Consider the following 17,129-nt stretch of genomic DNA (forward strand, 5'->3'; position numbering starts at 1 on the left):
GAGTTATTGCTATTTTTTACCTTAGGTTATGATAGGTTGAATTAGGTTATTTTTTTTCCTTAGGTTATGATAACCAGTGTAGAGTATAATATTTTCAATATGCTTTCTATCGATGTCTTTGACGTGGAAAAAGCAAATAGAAAAATTCTGCGACAATCGCTGGTTTCAATTCTTTACTCTTAATGCTAAATAAATTTACTTTTTGCTCTTATTTTTCACTTAAAATGTCTAAACTGTTTGTGTATTGTAAATAATTGCAACCTGTGTTCTACGCAAATAGCATTGAATTTTAATTCATGAATTCTATCCTTAGTTAAGAACTTTCCTCATTACATTATAAATTTTCATTTTTTAACGGCTTAAATTCAAAGACACAACTATTAGATATATATATATATTTCTTCGAACAGAAAAGAAAGTCTTAACAAAAAATAGAAGAATCAAAAGGTGCTAAAAACTAAGTCTGAAGCTCAGGCAAGAAAGAAAAACAAGAAAAAGCAAACGAAGAAGAGTACAATGTCAATAAGACACCGTTAAAACTTGCATCTGCGATACTCAAACAAGGATCTATCGAGACATTTTAGATAGAAAATATTAAAAAGTTAAATGAGATTGAAAGAAATAGATAATTTTTTAATTTATATATTCTTATAAATTTTGAAGGCTTTATTAAAAGACAGCGAGATCTCAATAAAAATATTAAAACTAAAAAAGTTGTTTCAAGAGTTGCAATCAAGAGAACAGCAATTCATGTCATAGGCTTTTGAGTGTAAATATTTTACGCAGTCAAAAAATCACTAGAAACCAAGAAAATTTGAATTTTCTTTCACAATGTTTCAGATGCAGAAAAAGGTAAAAAGTAAACCTTGAAAAGAGGCTATTAATGTAAAACATTTTCAATTATATTTCCTTTTCTTTCTTTTTCTCTTCAAATGAATCCAAGTTCAATTAGTGATAACTAGCAACAAACAATTATTATAAACCTTTTTTCTTGTTTGAAAAAAAAATTTCCCTTGAACTAGAAAAAACCCACTAATAGCCTAGTAAAGATTAATTGCTATATATTTAACATATATTTTTTGAATATTTTTTTTTATTCTTATGCTTTTTTTTTCATTTAACGAAAAAAGCAAACTAGGTTTTGTAATAAAAATATTATCAAAAACATACGATTTCGGAGTAATTTGAAATTGGAAGAAACATAATTAAATTTTATTGTACGTCACACTGTATCTGACACTAGAATGACACTCATATCTAGAATGATTTCTAACCTATTGAAAACTTGTAATCAGATGATATTGGTCAGCACGTGTATATGCGTTCGGTTTCATAGCAACTACCACAACAATCGGTTTCCAAACATTCTCTTTACTTCAATTCAAACATGAGATACGTTTATTTTTTGTGTTAAGTAAACACAGATCAAAGAAAAATAATTTCATTACTTTTTCATTTTACTGGAATAACACTAATCACCGTTCTTAAAATATAGGTTTGAAAATAAAAATTTTAGTAAAGTCTTCAAAAATTTGAAAAAAAATCAAAAAGCAAAATGTAAATGTATTATTTTTTTGAACTTATAATATATATTTAAGGGCTTTTTATTTTCTATCCAACTGTTTCTTCTTATTAATTAATCAATGTGAAGCTTTCTAAGATTTTTCGCAGCACAATTGAATATAAATTTCACTTCAAACACTCAAAAACAAATTCCGGCACAATATCTAAAATTCAATTCTGGTAAAAAAAAAAAACTTATTTCTTGTTAATAAAACCAAAATATATGATATTTAAACCGCTTATTTGGTAATTTCTTTTTTATTTACATAATAATGGTTTACCAGGAATTCTGGTTTTAAAAATTACAGTCCTTATTTCCATACATTTAGAGAGAAATAGAAAACTGAAAAGTAAATTTAAATTACTAAATGGTTTTTATGCCATGCTCTAAGGAATCATAATAAAATTACCAAATTTTATCACATATTATAAAACCAAATTTTATTATTAATTTTACAGAAATCATTTCACAGAGCTCTTTGGTAAAGATATTTCAGTCCCTATACAGCCAGAAACCCTGTAAATTTTACTTTTACCTCTGTGTAGTTTCAAATTGAATTAAAATTAGTCTAAGACAAAGAAAGTTTAAAAAAAGAGGCAATTACATCCCAAATTCTGTTCAATCGCATAAAACATGCATGATACAAATTCAAATAACAATTATGAAACAATTTCGTAAAACTAGTACACTATGAAATCGTGTATCCAGCTGCAATTAGCAGCAATTCACAATTTCTTTATACGATAAATTTGTTTACATAGGTAGCAAATGTATGTTGCTGACTACTCTATGTACCACAAAAAGACAATTGGAAGCCAAATCATGGAACAATTAACAGGAGTTAAAACAGGGGTAGCGTAGAAATGCGTCTAATGAAGTTAAGGGTGTTTTTTGAATACCTTGTCCTTACATGAAATAATTTCTTTTTTTACGAATAATATACATAGCTGCCGTGAGTTGGCAAAATTTATTGATAACTGTTAGGTCAAGTTTAGCCTTTCTCTAATCAGCGTCCAAGATGAACAAAAATGGCTCAAAACATCAATGTCTGAAAATGATACAAAACGTCAACATAAGCAAAAGGCACAGTTTTGTGAAAATGACAAGCGTTTACTATCTATTTTCTTAAATTTTTAAAAGGTCACTATTAAGCTGCATTGAGCCACGGCTGCTCAGGGGATGGAGCATTTGCCTCACTATAGGTTGATCTAGGTTCAAATTCCATCAATGGCTGATTAATAAAAATTCTGCTCTCAGACTCAAGACTTAAAATATCCTGACATGACGTAAAATATGCTGAGTGGTAGACAGTTCATAGGTTAGAGTCCCTTCGCAGCCGGGCAAATCGTTTCCATGAAACGGAAATACAGGGTAGTTTCTTCAAAATATCTTCCACGAAGACTGATATTATTTCAAGGGATCCAAAACTTCCCTTGTTTTCTGGGTTGTGTTCAAAACTAACATAAACCTAGAAATGGGTCGGCTGTTCAACGCTGGTTGCAAAATAAAGCAAAACGCTTCATTATTAGGGCTCATAGAGATTTGGAAAAAGTGAAAATTATTCATTCATTTTGATAACTTACATCTATTTGGAAAAATCTTAAAAAATTGGCTATTTAAAAAAAAAAAGCTTTATAGGTTTTAAAATATTTGATCAGACTTCATGAATGTATATGAATTTTGGAAATATTCAACAATTAGCATAGTCAAAAAACCCGGTTGTCAAAAAGTGCGCGATTATACGTGCATGAGAATTTTTGACTCTTGATTTTGATCATTTGTCATGTAAGGCTACATATATAGTTCACTGTGTTGACTGGAATTTATATTAACATATATTTTTAATTTTAAACGTTTTCTTAATTTATAATTTATTTAGTTACTGTTTATTTATTTAATTATTACTATTATATTTTATAATTTATTTAATTACTATTTGTTTATTTATTCTTAATCTTTTCTTATAATTTGTTTTTTTATATACTTTCTGGAATATATCATTAATCGAGTTTTTTACAGCTAACTTTGAGAAATATTTTGCATGCTTTGAATTATTAATTTTAGAACTTAAGATTTTTGTGCTTATTGCATGTGCAGTGCGCAAAATAAAAAGAAATTAATACTCAGAAAACTTTTTAATCTAATTATTAGATTTTCACGTAGTAAGACTCACTTTTAATGGTTAGAGGGCCCAACCTTAAATTTGTCAATATATTTGTGGAAACTATATAAAGTCGGGAAATAAGACGCAAAAATATGCTTTCTTTAATTAAACACTTTTTCTACAGATTCTGGACTCTAAAAATGCGGAATACAGCCACGAATTGAAAAATAAGATCATCATGAGTTTAATAGTTTGGACCCCGTAGTGTTAATTTAACTTTTTGCGCAATTTGCTCTATTTCCGAAGCTTTTGAAGCGAACCCGAAAAATTGTATACACTATTAAATATTCGTTTATTTAAAAACAATTCTAAGCAAAAAAAAAATTTTTCAATAATTATTTAATATTTTATTTACCTCATTAAATAATAGTCAAAAAAATTTTTGAACTGTAAGGTATACAAATTTTCAAATCATTTTAAAGAATGCAATTTTAAATCTCAAAATTTGAACGAAATTAGTCAGTTTTATAGAGAATTTAAGTTTCAAACATGCGATCTGTTTTTAATTACTTTTAGAACTCACCTTATAATAAGAGTTTTAATTTATTTTACTTTTACATTAATTAAGCCTTAGTCTACACTAAATTAAATACTAATATTTACTGACACCTAATTTCTTTTATTTGTATCAATTAATGTCTGTGAGAGTAAAATTTGTGCACAGATTAGGATCCTTATTTTTATAGAAACACTTTAATACAATATCAAAGTGCTAAAATTAAAAAAGCTGCTTTTATATTAAATAAAATGATGCATACAAGGATAAATACAAGGATCAGAATTTCTCTTATTAACATTTATATTTTGTCAAATAATAATCGAGACAGCTACAGACTAGTAACCATCTACTTCCTTGGTATCTATTAATTTTGTAGCAGAAAATGCATTTCATTGATTCTGCTTTAATCATATTTTCAAATATTTTTCCTCTATGTGAAAAATATATAATATGTCATAGTATTCCAGACACAATTTAAACTATACATAATGTAACAAAAGCTGTAAGGCTGTAATAATTTATGTTTTCCGACAATTTATGCAAAAATAGGGCATTTCAAAATTCAAGTTGAGCTCACAAAACCTTAATAACAATTAAAATTTAAGACTTTTGCCCTATTAATTAATGTAAGAAAACATTTCATATTTTTTACATTATTCACGAAATTTTACACAATTTACAAATGTCTACAATTGTTATGCATAGGCAAATAAACGTTTAGGATTATTACAAATATTTCATAAATATTCTGGCATGTCTGACACATGTTTTAGGCAAATTAATTTGCTCAAAAAAAGTGTTAAAAATATTGGTTGGAAATTGATCTTAATTGAGGTTAAAATTCTTTTACTACACATTTGAAAGGAAATCTTTCATATTAATTTCTATTTCCTTTCTGGCATGAAGCCATAATATTAAGGGTGAAGTCAAAATATGACTAAATGATCGCAGATCGTCTCTAAAAGCTAGTGATTCATTTTTAATCATACCTTTGCGTTCGGAATGAAAAATTCTTAACTATGAAATTTATCAAAAACTGTACTTTCAGTTTTACATTTTCCTATGATTTGCTTTCCTGTATACTTCTTTATCCACTATTTTTTTATTACTTTGCCAAACTCAATGAAAAGACTACGTAGCAAATTTAGAAGTTTATGTAAAACATGAAACATTATGACTACAATAGATTTCTTCTGCAATTACTAATAGATAACTAAATGAGTGATTATTTTTAATCACACCTTTGCGTTCAAAATAAAATATTTATAACTATGAAGTTTATCGAAAACATTTATTTTGCTTTACTTTCTCTCTTACATTCTCCTGTAGCTTTCCCTGTATTCATTTTTATCTACTATCTTTTATTGCTTTACTTATTTCAATAAAAAAGACTACTAAGCAAAATTAGTGCTACTCAAGTTTATGTAAAACACGCAAGCATTAAGACTACAATAGATTACTTCTGCAATTCAGATTTAAAATATTTATATTAGCCTGCATTTTTAATATCCATCCAATGTTTATTATATAAAATAGTTTAATCTTAAATAACGTAAATAATAGAATGAATATAAATGACATAAATAATAGGATAAAAATAAATAAATACATACAAAAAAATATAACTTGGCAATTATTTTTAATCTACAAAAAGGTAATCATTTTATTCAGAAAATGATAATAATGTTATTTTAATAATTAATTTAGATTCATTAAAACACTCTAAATTCAATGCATTGATTTTTGAATGGCTGGACTATTAATAATTTTGAAATAACAACAAATGTAACACAACAAATTATATGAATAAATTATATCGAACAAACAAATCATATATGAAGCAAAATCTATATAATATACATATAATATACCCCATGTATATAATATACATACATATACATGTAATATACATATACATATAATATACATATAATAAAATAAAAATCAATTTTCGTAGAGAAAAGTTTCATTAAAGGGAAAACATGTTTTGTCTCGTATATCGATTTATTTTCCTATTATAGACAAATATGTTTACCCTAGACCTATTTTTTAAGATGTTACTTGGTAACCTAGTCCACGAACATAAACAACTTTGCTCTGGCTATAAAATGTAATTAAGTCTTTCTTACTGCGTAAAAATTCATTAACTTGTGATACGGAATTCATTGTTATACTTTCGATTAAAACTAACATTTTCTAAAAATAGTGAAACCGTTAATTAACATTAAATTGTTAAAACAGTTGTTTCCTTTTCATTATATTTAGAAAACATATTTTCTCCACTATGATATTGAATCATAAAATAGTTATGTATTGAAAAAATAAATGTTTCTGAATAAGTTATGAAGGTAATCAATACTAACTGCTGATTATGCGACTAATACGAACACTATCATGTGATAACAGCAAAAAATACGAAAATACGAATATGAAAAATCTTAAAATACGAAAAGATGTATTTAAACTAAGCCATAAATTACATAATTTATACCTTAAATTTTGAAGATAGCGCTTTTTTAGCAAAAAGGTATATAGTTTAATTTGAATGTTTAAAGTAAATTTCATTGGCTGTGAGTCCACAATGTAACTTAGTATTCAAAAGTGAAAACTTAGTATTCAAAAGTGAAAACTTAGTATTCAAAGAAAATTAATGTGCGCTTCCAGAATATTAAATTTAGTGAATAAAAACTTTGTTTTACTTGTATCTGAAACAGACAACATTTAAAATTAACTGTACATTCTTATTATTTTTTATTGAATATATTATTTTTCTTTACTTTTGGGGGGGCGGGGGAGGAAAGTAGAATATGCATTAAGTTTAGTTTTCCCTCAAATCTAGTATCCAGAATATCGTACATCAACTTTAAATTTCGATAACTAAATAAATATTTTTTTTGGTTAAGTTTGTTTTTTATTTGATGGTATAGATCCTTATACAAATTACGAATTATAATTTTGTATTCTATAATAAAAAACTTACGGAACATTAAATTTTAATTATCATAAATGTTCATGAGACTGCATATTTAGTTTTGAAAAGTATTATAGTTAACTCTTTTTTTCAAAGTTTGCTTAAAAAAATTCTTTTCCAACCCGATCGGGAGCCGCAGCAAATGCTGTAAAATGTTTATGATTCAACATCGTATATGCAAAAAATAATTTTCTAGCCTTTCACATTTCTTTTGGTTATTATTTTTTATATACTAAAATTTGAAAATCTTAAAAAAGAGTTTTCATATACTTTACATATTTACATATAGGGCCACATTGCGGGCTCCCTAATTAGCCTAAAATAATTTCTTTTGATATGGTACCTTGTAATATAATACCTGGCCGAGTTTGAATATTATGGGTTAATATGAAGCGGATATATAGGACCATGTATGAATGCAGTATAATATAATGCATTCATACATGGTCCTATATATCTTCACGAAATTCTGGCTTAATAAGCCAGAATTTCGTCATTTTAACGCTATTTAACACACTATTATATATACATTCATAGTTACATATAGTGCCACATTGTGGTCCCCTAATTGGCCTAAAATAATTTCAAGGAAGGTATCCACTTGTCATTCGGGAGGAATTGTTTTAGTGAATGGTTAAGTTAATGAAATGTTTGGAACTATTAAAAGCTAAAATATGAGCATCTCCTCCTTTCAAGGAAGGTATCCACACTGAGAGAAAGGTATGATTCGATGTTATGTCTGAAAGGTATGGTGGGTTTATGGCACAGTGGGAGAACAAAAAAGCATTGTAGTTTTTATCAAAGTGCTTTGAAAACGACTTTTGGTATTGTATTGTTATGGTATTGTTGTATGATATTTGATAGTAAATGAGGTAATATTTAATAATTTTATGATGAAAAAAATTTGAAATGGTGAAATTAGGTAAATTTATCATGATACTTTAGAGAATAGCATACAAATCATAGCTCTGCGGGAACACAAAAGGCTCGATTATTTTTACTGATTCACTTTGGAAATGATTTTGGTAAATTTAGCAATAAAAGAAGGTTTAAGATAGGGGATAAAATTTATTAAAATATGTAATTTTTTCATGATATCTTAAAGCATAGGATAAAAGCCACTTATTTGATGAAATTTACTTTTCAGTCTAGTGTTTTTAGTATATATGTGGTAATAAAAACTGAAACTTCGAAAACAAAGAATTTCCGGTAACTCAATATCCAGCGAACGAAAAAAATTCAAATGAATGGTTTAAAAATCGATTATTTTGGTTTTATTACCAGAATTAAGTTGTTTTTTTTTACCAGAAGTGTCATTGCCATACAAGTACGGTATTTTAACCAGAATTTGATTTCTCCTTGCAAAGTGGTTTTTATGACAACACTTGACCTATTTATCTTTGATTATGATAATTAAAATTTTAAAACAAAATAGAATTTTCTAAAACTCTCTGTCGAGTAATGTTAATAATAATTCTATAATTCTACCTATTTAGTTTTATTTAGATTGAAATTAATAGCAAATAGTCAGTAAAACGACTTATAAAGTACTAAATATTGTCAATTTTTTAGTAATTTATTATCCATTGAAATAAAATATTCTATCGCTTATAAATTATTTCATTAATATTGCTTGAAGCATACACATCATTGCTTTCGTAATAATTTTTTTAAAATGAGAAGTTTGCAAATTGAAAATTACTGAACGGTTTCAGAAGCATGTTGCTTATAGAATTGATAGTTCTGTCAACTGTAAGTTGTTTTTTTCGTCTTTTTTTTATACTTTTATACGTGAAAATATTTTAATACAAACAAGGTTTCTATAATTCGAAAATTTGTCAGTCTAAATAGTTAGATATACTATCTACAAATATATAGGCAAAAAATATGTTAATAGATGTGTAAATATATAGGAAAGAATTTCTTCTAAATAAGATATTATTGATTGTATGATTTTATGATTTTTTTCTGATATGATGCTCTACAACCATTCCTAATAAATTGCATATTAAATTTATCTTAAACGAACACTAAATTGTTGGTAAAATAAATGTATTGAAATTTTATTAATGAAATCCAAAAACAGTTTTACCAGCACTTTCTGTATTTTCTTCTTTTTTCATTTGTTTTCAAAAAATATGCATAGATAATTTTTGAATTTTGAGCAAATACTTCAATTTTATTTTTTTTTTAAATATTTTTAAAAATAAATAGGAATTCGTGTCTTATGAAGAGTAACAAAAAAGAATATCTCAGCTTAAGGTAATAAAATTAAATATTCAAAGTTATGATTAAGTATGAGAAGATAAGTTCAGCGAAGCCGAAGTTTCAGTTGAAAGTAAATGTTGTTAAATGTTCCGTAAAATGCCAAACCAGGAATATTTCACAGTTGGATTAATTTGGAGAGGTAAAGGTATAATTATTACACTTCCAATACCTCCGCATAGTAACAACAAAAAGAACCTCAAAGCTGTTTGAAAACTGTATCTGGAGTAGAAAGTTTATATCTGACTACAAACTTCATTTATTAAATTTTATGCCCGTTTTAAATATACTTTAAGAATTATTTCTACAAAGATATGCATGATTTCCTTGTTTGGAGAATTGTTTATATGCGTTTTGTAAAATTGATTGAAAAATTCTTCACTTTAGGGGGCCAGAAACATATTTTTGAAACATTTTTTTTTAAATTGTCATTACAGTTTTTGAATTTTTTCTTGTACTCTCGCACCATATTATAAGAAGAAAAAAATGCTCACAAGTCTAAGAGCAATTTTCTTTTTTAAAAAAATTATTAAAAGTTGAGGATTTTAAATTTTAATGTCTAACGAAAAATATTAAGCTTCATTGATAAAAATTTATTAATAATTTGAATGAAATTATTCGTTATTTTATTATATTTTGTGTTTTTTACTATTAGTGCTGAAATAACTCAAAATTTCTAAAAACAAAATAGTAATTCTTTTTATTTTTCATTATTTTTTAAAACTCATATAAACGGAAACTAAGTTATTTTTCAAATTTTTAGACAACAAATTTTAATAAAATAACTAAATTATATTATTTTAGTTTGCCTGTAATATCAAAACTAAGTTTTGAGATATATTTTAATAGTAAAATGGAGAAAAAAGTTTCGAAGGAGATGAAGAAAATACCTTCAAAGTTGCAACATCACTAAAAGTTTAATGCAGGGAAGAAAATGTAAAATATAATCTTCTCTCACAATCTAACTGAGAAAAAGAACATATTTTTACCTCCTGATACATAATTAATGGTATTTTTTATTTTGTAAGAAAGGAAAAATCTCGAAATTTAATTCTTTAACCGACATATGACTTTAATATCATAAACCCCGTTATGGAGAGTTGAGTTGAATGTTCTCTCTGTCTACGTTGGATTGACGTACTTCGCCATAGCTTACGTTGACTTGGTTTCTCAGAAAATATTCAATACATTTTAAAAAAAATACTTAATCCTTTAAAATTAGGCATGCTTACATTTGGATTTTTCTCTTTTTAATTGTAAAAAAATTTCTCATTTAATTTGGAATTTAATAATTTGCTTCTTAGAAAATTTACTTTGAAAGTAAGTGGAAAAAGTAACAAATGTTTTTTTTTCTTGATGAGAAGAAAAAAACCAACCATACGTCACGCCCGTTTATAGAGCGGTCCCATTCATACATATATTCATTCATCCAAAAATCGTAATTTCGGCCTAAACCAGAGAACGATCAATCTCCAATTCAGTACCCCCAGAAGTATTAATTTGTTATGGGAACTTGGAGGACTTTGTGACCCGACATATTTAGCATGTACCATACACTTCAGCTGGCTGGATTCGAACTCCCGTTCTCACAAACGTGAGTCCAGGCCCTGACAAACAGGTTGTCTCGGCCACACATTTTATATAGATTTTTTTTATATAGAAAAATTATTTTATATAGGTTAATAGGAAAATTTTATGTAGATTAACTATTCAACACTGATGTTAGTACAGCTTGAAATAGGAAAGTTTCTGTCTGATTGCTTTGAACTGTAGAATTCAAGACAGTTGTTTTGAATGATTGAAGTCACGTTTTTGCCCTTGATTTAATTTTTGATCTAAAATAGAAACTGAAAACAAAAAGTTTTATAACTCTAATTAAAATCATTCACAGCAAATACAAAGTGTTTCAAGTGCAAACGACCCAAACGGAAAAGAAAAGTTTGAAAAGGAATTGAAAAAAAAGTCTTTTTCAGAAAAAAATGCATTTTAAGTTCTAAATCGGAAATATAAACAGATCATGCAATAAAGTCCTTTACTTATTTAGTCAATAAAGATAAATAGATACTTTTACAAACAGAAAAACAAGTATGCTCGCTAATAACTATTGCCTACATTTTAAAGTGAGAAGAAATTACTTTTAAATTAGTTACAAACAAAAACTCCACAAATTTTCAAGGTTTATTTTTACAAGGTAAAACAAAGGCATAAATCAATATTACCTATGAACCAGCATAGTTTGTTTTTAATCTGAAGATGTAAATTTATAATGCTAAATATTAATGTGAATTTTAGTTTATTATCAGATATATTATAAGTAATGTTTAAAAGTTACTGATTATTCAGAAAAATTATATTAAACATAAAACAAATTTGTTTCTTAGTTGTGATTTTCTTCAATTATTGATACGTCTATATAAAACCTTCGATTTATTTAGGAATGCGCCTAAATGAATCTAAATTTGCATTAAAAAGCAATTTATCAGATTATTTCTAATTATTAGCTGAAAATATAAGTAAAATTACAACTTAGGAACCTGATGATTCAAAAAATACTGTATTTTTCTAATTCGTGAGCTTCGAAAAGTTTTTAATAGTAAATTTAGTTGTCGAGTTTAAATGAAATTTCTTGAGATATTTTTTCATAATTAATTAGTATAAGAAACTGAATGTTTTTAAAATAATAATATAAAGGAAATTTTAAAGGATTTTCAAGTATGCTTGCTGAAATAGGGAGCAAGAAGAAGAAAAAAAATTAAGATTGTGTAAAGTAGTTTTTGCGTGCAAAATATAACAACTCATCAATTTGTTTACATTCAATTAAAATACCACATACTGTGACCATCTCTTAATGACAAATTGTTTACACAAATTATACCTATTTACTGCTTGAAAATGAAAATAATAAGAATCGTGAGATTGAAAGAACCAGATTATTTAGAAAATGGAGAGCATTTTTCCTATTTCTAGTTCCAGGGAAAATATTTTTACACTATATATATTTTCACTACATATCAACAAAATTAATGTCATATTGTAAAATGTGTGATTTATAAAATGATTAATAAACCAATTAAAAATCAAACATTTTTTTCAGAGTTTTTAAGATATATGTTTTTTTTTTCAAATACTAAGTTTATCAATATTCCTAAATCATTTCTAAGCTACTATTTTTGCATAAGAAGCTGTCATTTAAAAGAATATCCTTATTAATCTAGAAGGAAAACATTCAAAGCAAAATGTTTTCAATCAAACACAAAATTAATCTGATAAAATATGGACTAATAAATGGATGATAAAATATGAATTAATGATAAAACATTAACAGATGATAAAATGCAAAATCCTATAATTCGAAATAATAAATAATTTTTACGATAATTTTAGAAATATTTTTAATGCAAAGAACAAAGGAAATATTTTATTTATTAATATTTTTACATTGTTTATTCCTTTATTTTTGTATTGGAAGAAATGAATAATTTTGAAAGAAATTTCAAATAAATATGCTCACCGTCACCCTCCGTTCTTCTTTCTGGATGAATTGCAACTGTGAATCGTTTGACCCGGGTCAAACCTCCACTAGCCTCTCCACTATCTTTATCCATCATAGAACATAATATCTTTCAGCTCTCTAGAGAAAATGATACCTATAACACTTTTAGCTGAGCACGATCGCTAATTTTAGGAAAAGCTTTTTCTGGCGATATTTCCATGCATCGTCAAGTCTTTTGAGGGTAAAGAGTTAGCGTGATGAGCTGGCGTGCACTGTATCGGACATGATGGTGTCGCCAAAGTAAAGGCGCCAAATAAAGTTCGATTAAGCTAGTGTAGTTTCCTCTCGTTTACTCAGTTTTTTGAACTTGTCTCGGAAAAAGTTTTGTGAATGACGATAAAATTTCGTGACTACTCCGCACTCTTTAGAACTCGTTGAAAGACAAAAAAAGGAAAGGGTTGTTTAGTAAATGGAAAACGATTTAAGTGAAATTTTTAGCAACAGTAACATGCTTTCTCTGTCACTCACGTATTCTTTGGCTTTGAAGTAGCACTTTACTTAATTTTATTTGTAACACTTTAACACTTTTGTGCATTTTAAAAGCATTATATTTAAACTTCATCTCAACACATCCCAAATATTAACTCATATAACTTTTTGCACATCTTGTAACATGCATATAATTATATAAATCCTTTATTGGTTTACCATGTCTAATATTTTGTTTTATATGATAAGAAATGGAATAGTAGTATAAATTGGAAGAATATTATTGTATAAATTATATTAAATATTTTAATTGTATTTTTTTATTGTTTATCCGATTATTATTATCTAATTATTATTATTCCAATTAACATAATTCCCATCAATATAATTCCAATTACTCTTAATCCAATTGCTATTATTCAAATTATTATTATTTCAGTTATTATAATTCCAAGTAATAATAATATTAACATATTTCATAACTAAGAAAATATGTTTGCTAAGTGTATTAAAAAATACACTTCTGACCCAGATAAGAAACAAATTCATACATTAAAAGCGCTTTTGAAATTATTTTTTCAGTTCTTTATATTTTTATAAGATACCTAAATAATGGAAGACAAGCTTTTAGAATGGTTGAGCCAATAATATACACTGAGAAAAAAGTAAAGGGTTTAGTAAAAACTACCAAATTATGGTAAAAATTACCGTGTTTCTAGCAGCTGTATCGGAACACTAAGTAGCTCAATAATTCTTACCGAAACGCTTCGCTAATGATTTTGGTAAAATTAACAATTAAATATGGTTTTATAATATGTGATAAAATTTTGTAAATGTGGTAATTTAATTATGATACCTTAGATCATGACCTAAAAATTATTTATCAGGTTAAATTACTTTTCAGTTTTGTATTCTTTAATTAATGTGTAATAATAGGAACTATAATTTTAAGAATCAGAATTTCCTGTGAACAGTCAAATGAAATTACCAAATGAATGGTTCGAATACCGTATATTCTGGTTTTATTAACCAGAATTATGATTTTTTCTCTTGAAATGTCATTACTATACAGTACGGTACTTTTACCCAAATATGTGTACGTATTGTCTGACATTTTAAATATTATCATGCCGTATTTTATTTTATGTGCAGATAAAAACCTCGCATACAATTTAACCCAACAATTTAGGGTAAAATGAAGTAAACATAAAAATTTAAAAAAATAAATAATAATAAATGTTATCCTATACACGAAAAATTTTGTATTCTTATACAGAAGTTATTGACACTTTAATTAAAAAAGCGAGCATGTTTATTTAAAGTGATAACACATATACTTTGTCTCATGAAACTTAATAAAGAAATCAAAGTTTTCATTATTTTTTTTAGTTTCAACTTTAACTGGAAGAAACTAAGTTATTTTAGAAAATAAGTTTACGAGTTTTACAAAATAAAATTTATATACAGAAATTACATCTAAATGAATTTTCCCTTTCTCTAATCTTATCCCACTGAACAATACATCCAACTCTATTTTTATATTGCAAAACATTATGATTACGCTTTCCTATTAATTGCAAAGCATGCAGCCTTCATCAGCCAAGAATTCCTCCTAGAATTAATACAAAGCACTTGTTATGCTCACGCTACCATAAGCTTATATGGAAGAAGCGCATGGCTTAATTTTACCACCTAACCGTTAATGTTGTTTGCAGAATTATTTTTATTAAAAAGTCACAAGCAGTTGCTCTTAGGGTGCTCTTAAGCTTTTAAATTAAAATTTTATTTCTCATTTATTTTTAACTGCAATTTTCCTGTTTACGAAACACTTTTGACGTATTTTCGCCTGCATATTTTAAAAACGATTATTTTTCATCTCATTGTATGTTATGTTTTATTTTTGTATAATTATATGATTTCTTTTTTGCCTGAATATATTGTTAACAATTAATATCATCAGGCTGAAAAATATTAGACAACATAAACGACAGTATGTTTCAAATTTCACATAGTATTATTTAATAGTGATTAAATTTTTCTAAGAGTAACATCGTGAATTTAAAAATGCATAAGTCAATTAAAGGATTCGATTTGATAAATTCAGTCTATAAATGTCATGTTTCCTGTTACTGCCAGAGGCTTGATATTATCAAAAAATATTTAAAAAAATTTAAAATGCTTTAAATTTTTTCATAAAAATCACATTTTAAATCATATTTACTCAGACTAAATACATATAACTGATTTTGAACTAGGATTATCAAGTAAATAACAAGCTGGTTTTACGGCTTCCGATGGAAGGAGCATTGCATGCACTGCAAAAAATTTCGGATCAAATTACGATATAAAGTACTTTAGGTGCATTATCCGTAAAATCCATTTTACCGTAAAATCCATTTTACCGTAAAATCCATTTTACCGATAAATATTACACTGTAATTTTTATAGTAATATTTTTTTTAAATTAGAGTAATTCAATAGTTTTTCAGTTATTATTACTGAAAGAATTTCTTTAAATCCATTTGATCCGCAACATATTCCTGTAAAAGTGGATTTTACGGTAAAAAAATACCAAGACCCAAGGTGCTGGTTTTTTCTACTGGAATTTGATCCGGAATTTTTTAAAGTGCAGCTTACGTGAGACATTCATAATTATACAAAGTCGTCCAGAACTAGGAAACGTGTCTTACTAAGGGTTTTTTCCGGTATCTTATACCATAATTTGATCCTAAATTTTTTACAGTGCGATCTCTTTACTGAACTGCACGACTGGCACCCGGATTCAGAGCTTTCAGCTTCACCTGCAATGCACGACACGGCTCGCTGCAAACGACCTTTGAAAGTCCTATCTCTTTTATGATTTTGAACAGCCAATTGATAAGTTCCATTCCTTATTAGACACTATATGATTGTTCTGAATATAGCCACTTTATTGCAACTATTTTCAATATAATGCGAACAACATTTTTTTCTCATGTTATGTCAATCGATGAAGTCCTACACTTCTGAAATAGAATCTACATCATTGCACAGCGTGTTGAAACTTTACTGTAACTTAGCATTGTTGTATCGTAACTATTTATAGATCTTTTTAGTTTAACTATAATAGAAGGAACAAATCCGTATATCAACTTTTAAAGCACAATTTATTTAGTTAAAACATTATTTTGGAATCTAACCGGCCGAAGACTCCTCGGGAAACAAGTGGTGACTGGTGCACGTTAGATCTGTTGGGTCGCAAAGTCCTCCATGTTCCCATAACAAATCAATACCTTTGAGGGCACTGAATTGGAGATTGATCGTTTTCCGGTTCACGTCAAATGGGTGTATGAATGGGACTGCCCTATAAACGGGTGTGGCAGAAGTCGAATTCCTGGTCATAGATGGCGCCACTGGAAAATATGAACAATTGCACTCCGTTGCTTTAATGACCTACGATAACAACAACACTTTAAAATAAATGGAGCATATATTTTAAATGTAAATTTAAAATATATGCTCCATTTATTACCTTCATTTCACTTCATTCTCACATTTCAATTTTACAAAATTACTTTTAAAACATTAATTTTACTTCATACCAAAATTTCAAATACGCAATGTAAAACTGAAATGTGAGCTATATAGTAAATTAATGTCCTTCTCGTATTTTAATATTATATCAATGCTTTGTCATTTTTTACA

General features: G+C 26.9%; 1 protein-coding gene across 6 annotated transcripts in view; it reads right to left on the bottom strand.

The window, feature by feature from the left end:
- The window catches only part of LOC107446668 (A-type potassium channel modulatory protein KCNIP1), a 197,124-nt gene extending 183,919 nt beyond the window's left edge, over window positions 1-13,205 (bottom strand). For all 6 annotated transcript variants that reach the window (XM_071187435.2, XM_071187433.2, XM_071187431.2 and 3 more), the window contains exon 1: window positions 12,975-13,205. In XM_071187435.2, the coding sequence (XP_071043536.1) occupies window positions 12,975-13,071 (97 nt within the window). In that variant the 5' untranslated portion in view covers window positions 13,072-13,205. The remainder of the gene's footprint in view (window positions 1-12,974) is intronic.
- Between the last annotated feature and the right edge of the window lie 3,924 nt (window positions 13,206-17,129).

The sequence above is a fragment of the Parasteatoda tepidariorum genome, chromosome 11 (assembly GCF_982258835.1).
Source record: "Parasteatoda tepidariorum strain Cologne lab strain chromosome 11, Ptep-v5.0, whole genome shotgun sequence".
Lineage (NCBI taxonomy): Eukaryota > Metazoa > Arthropoda > Arachnida > Araneae > Theridiidae > Parasteatoda > Parasteatoda tepidariorum.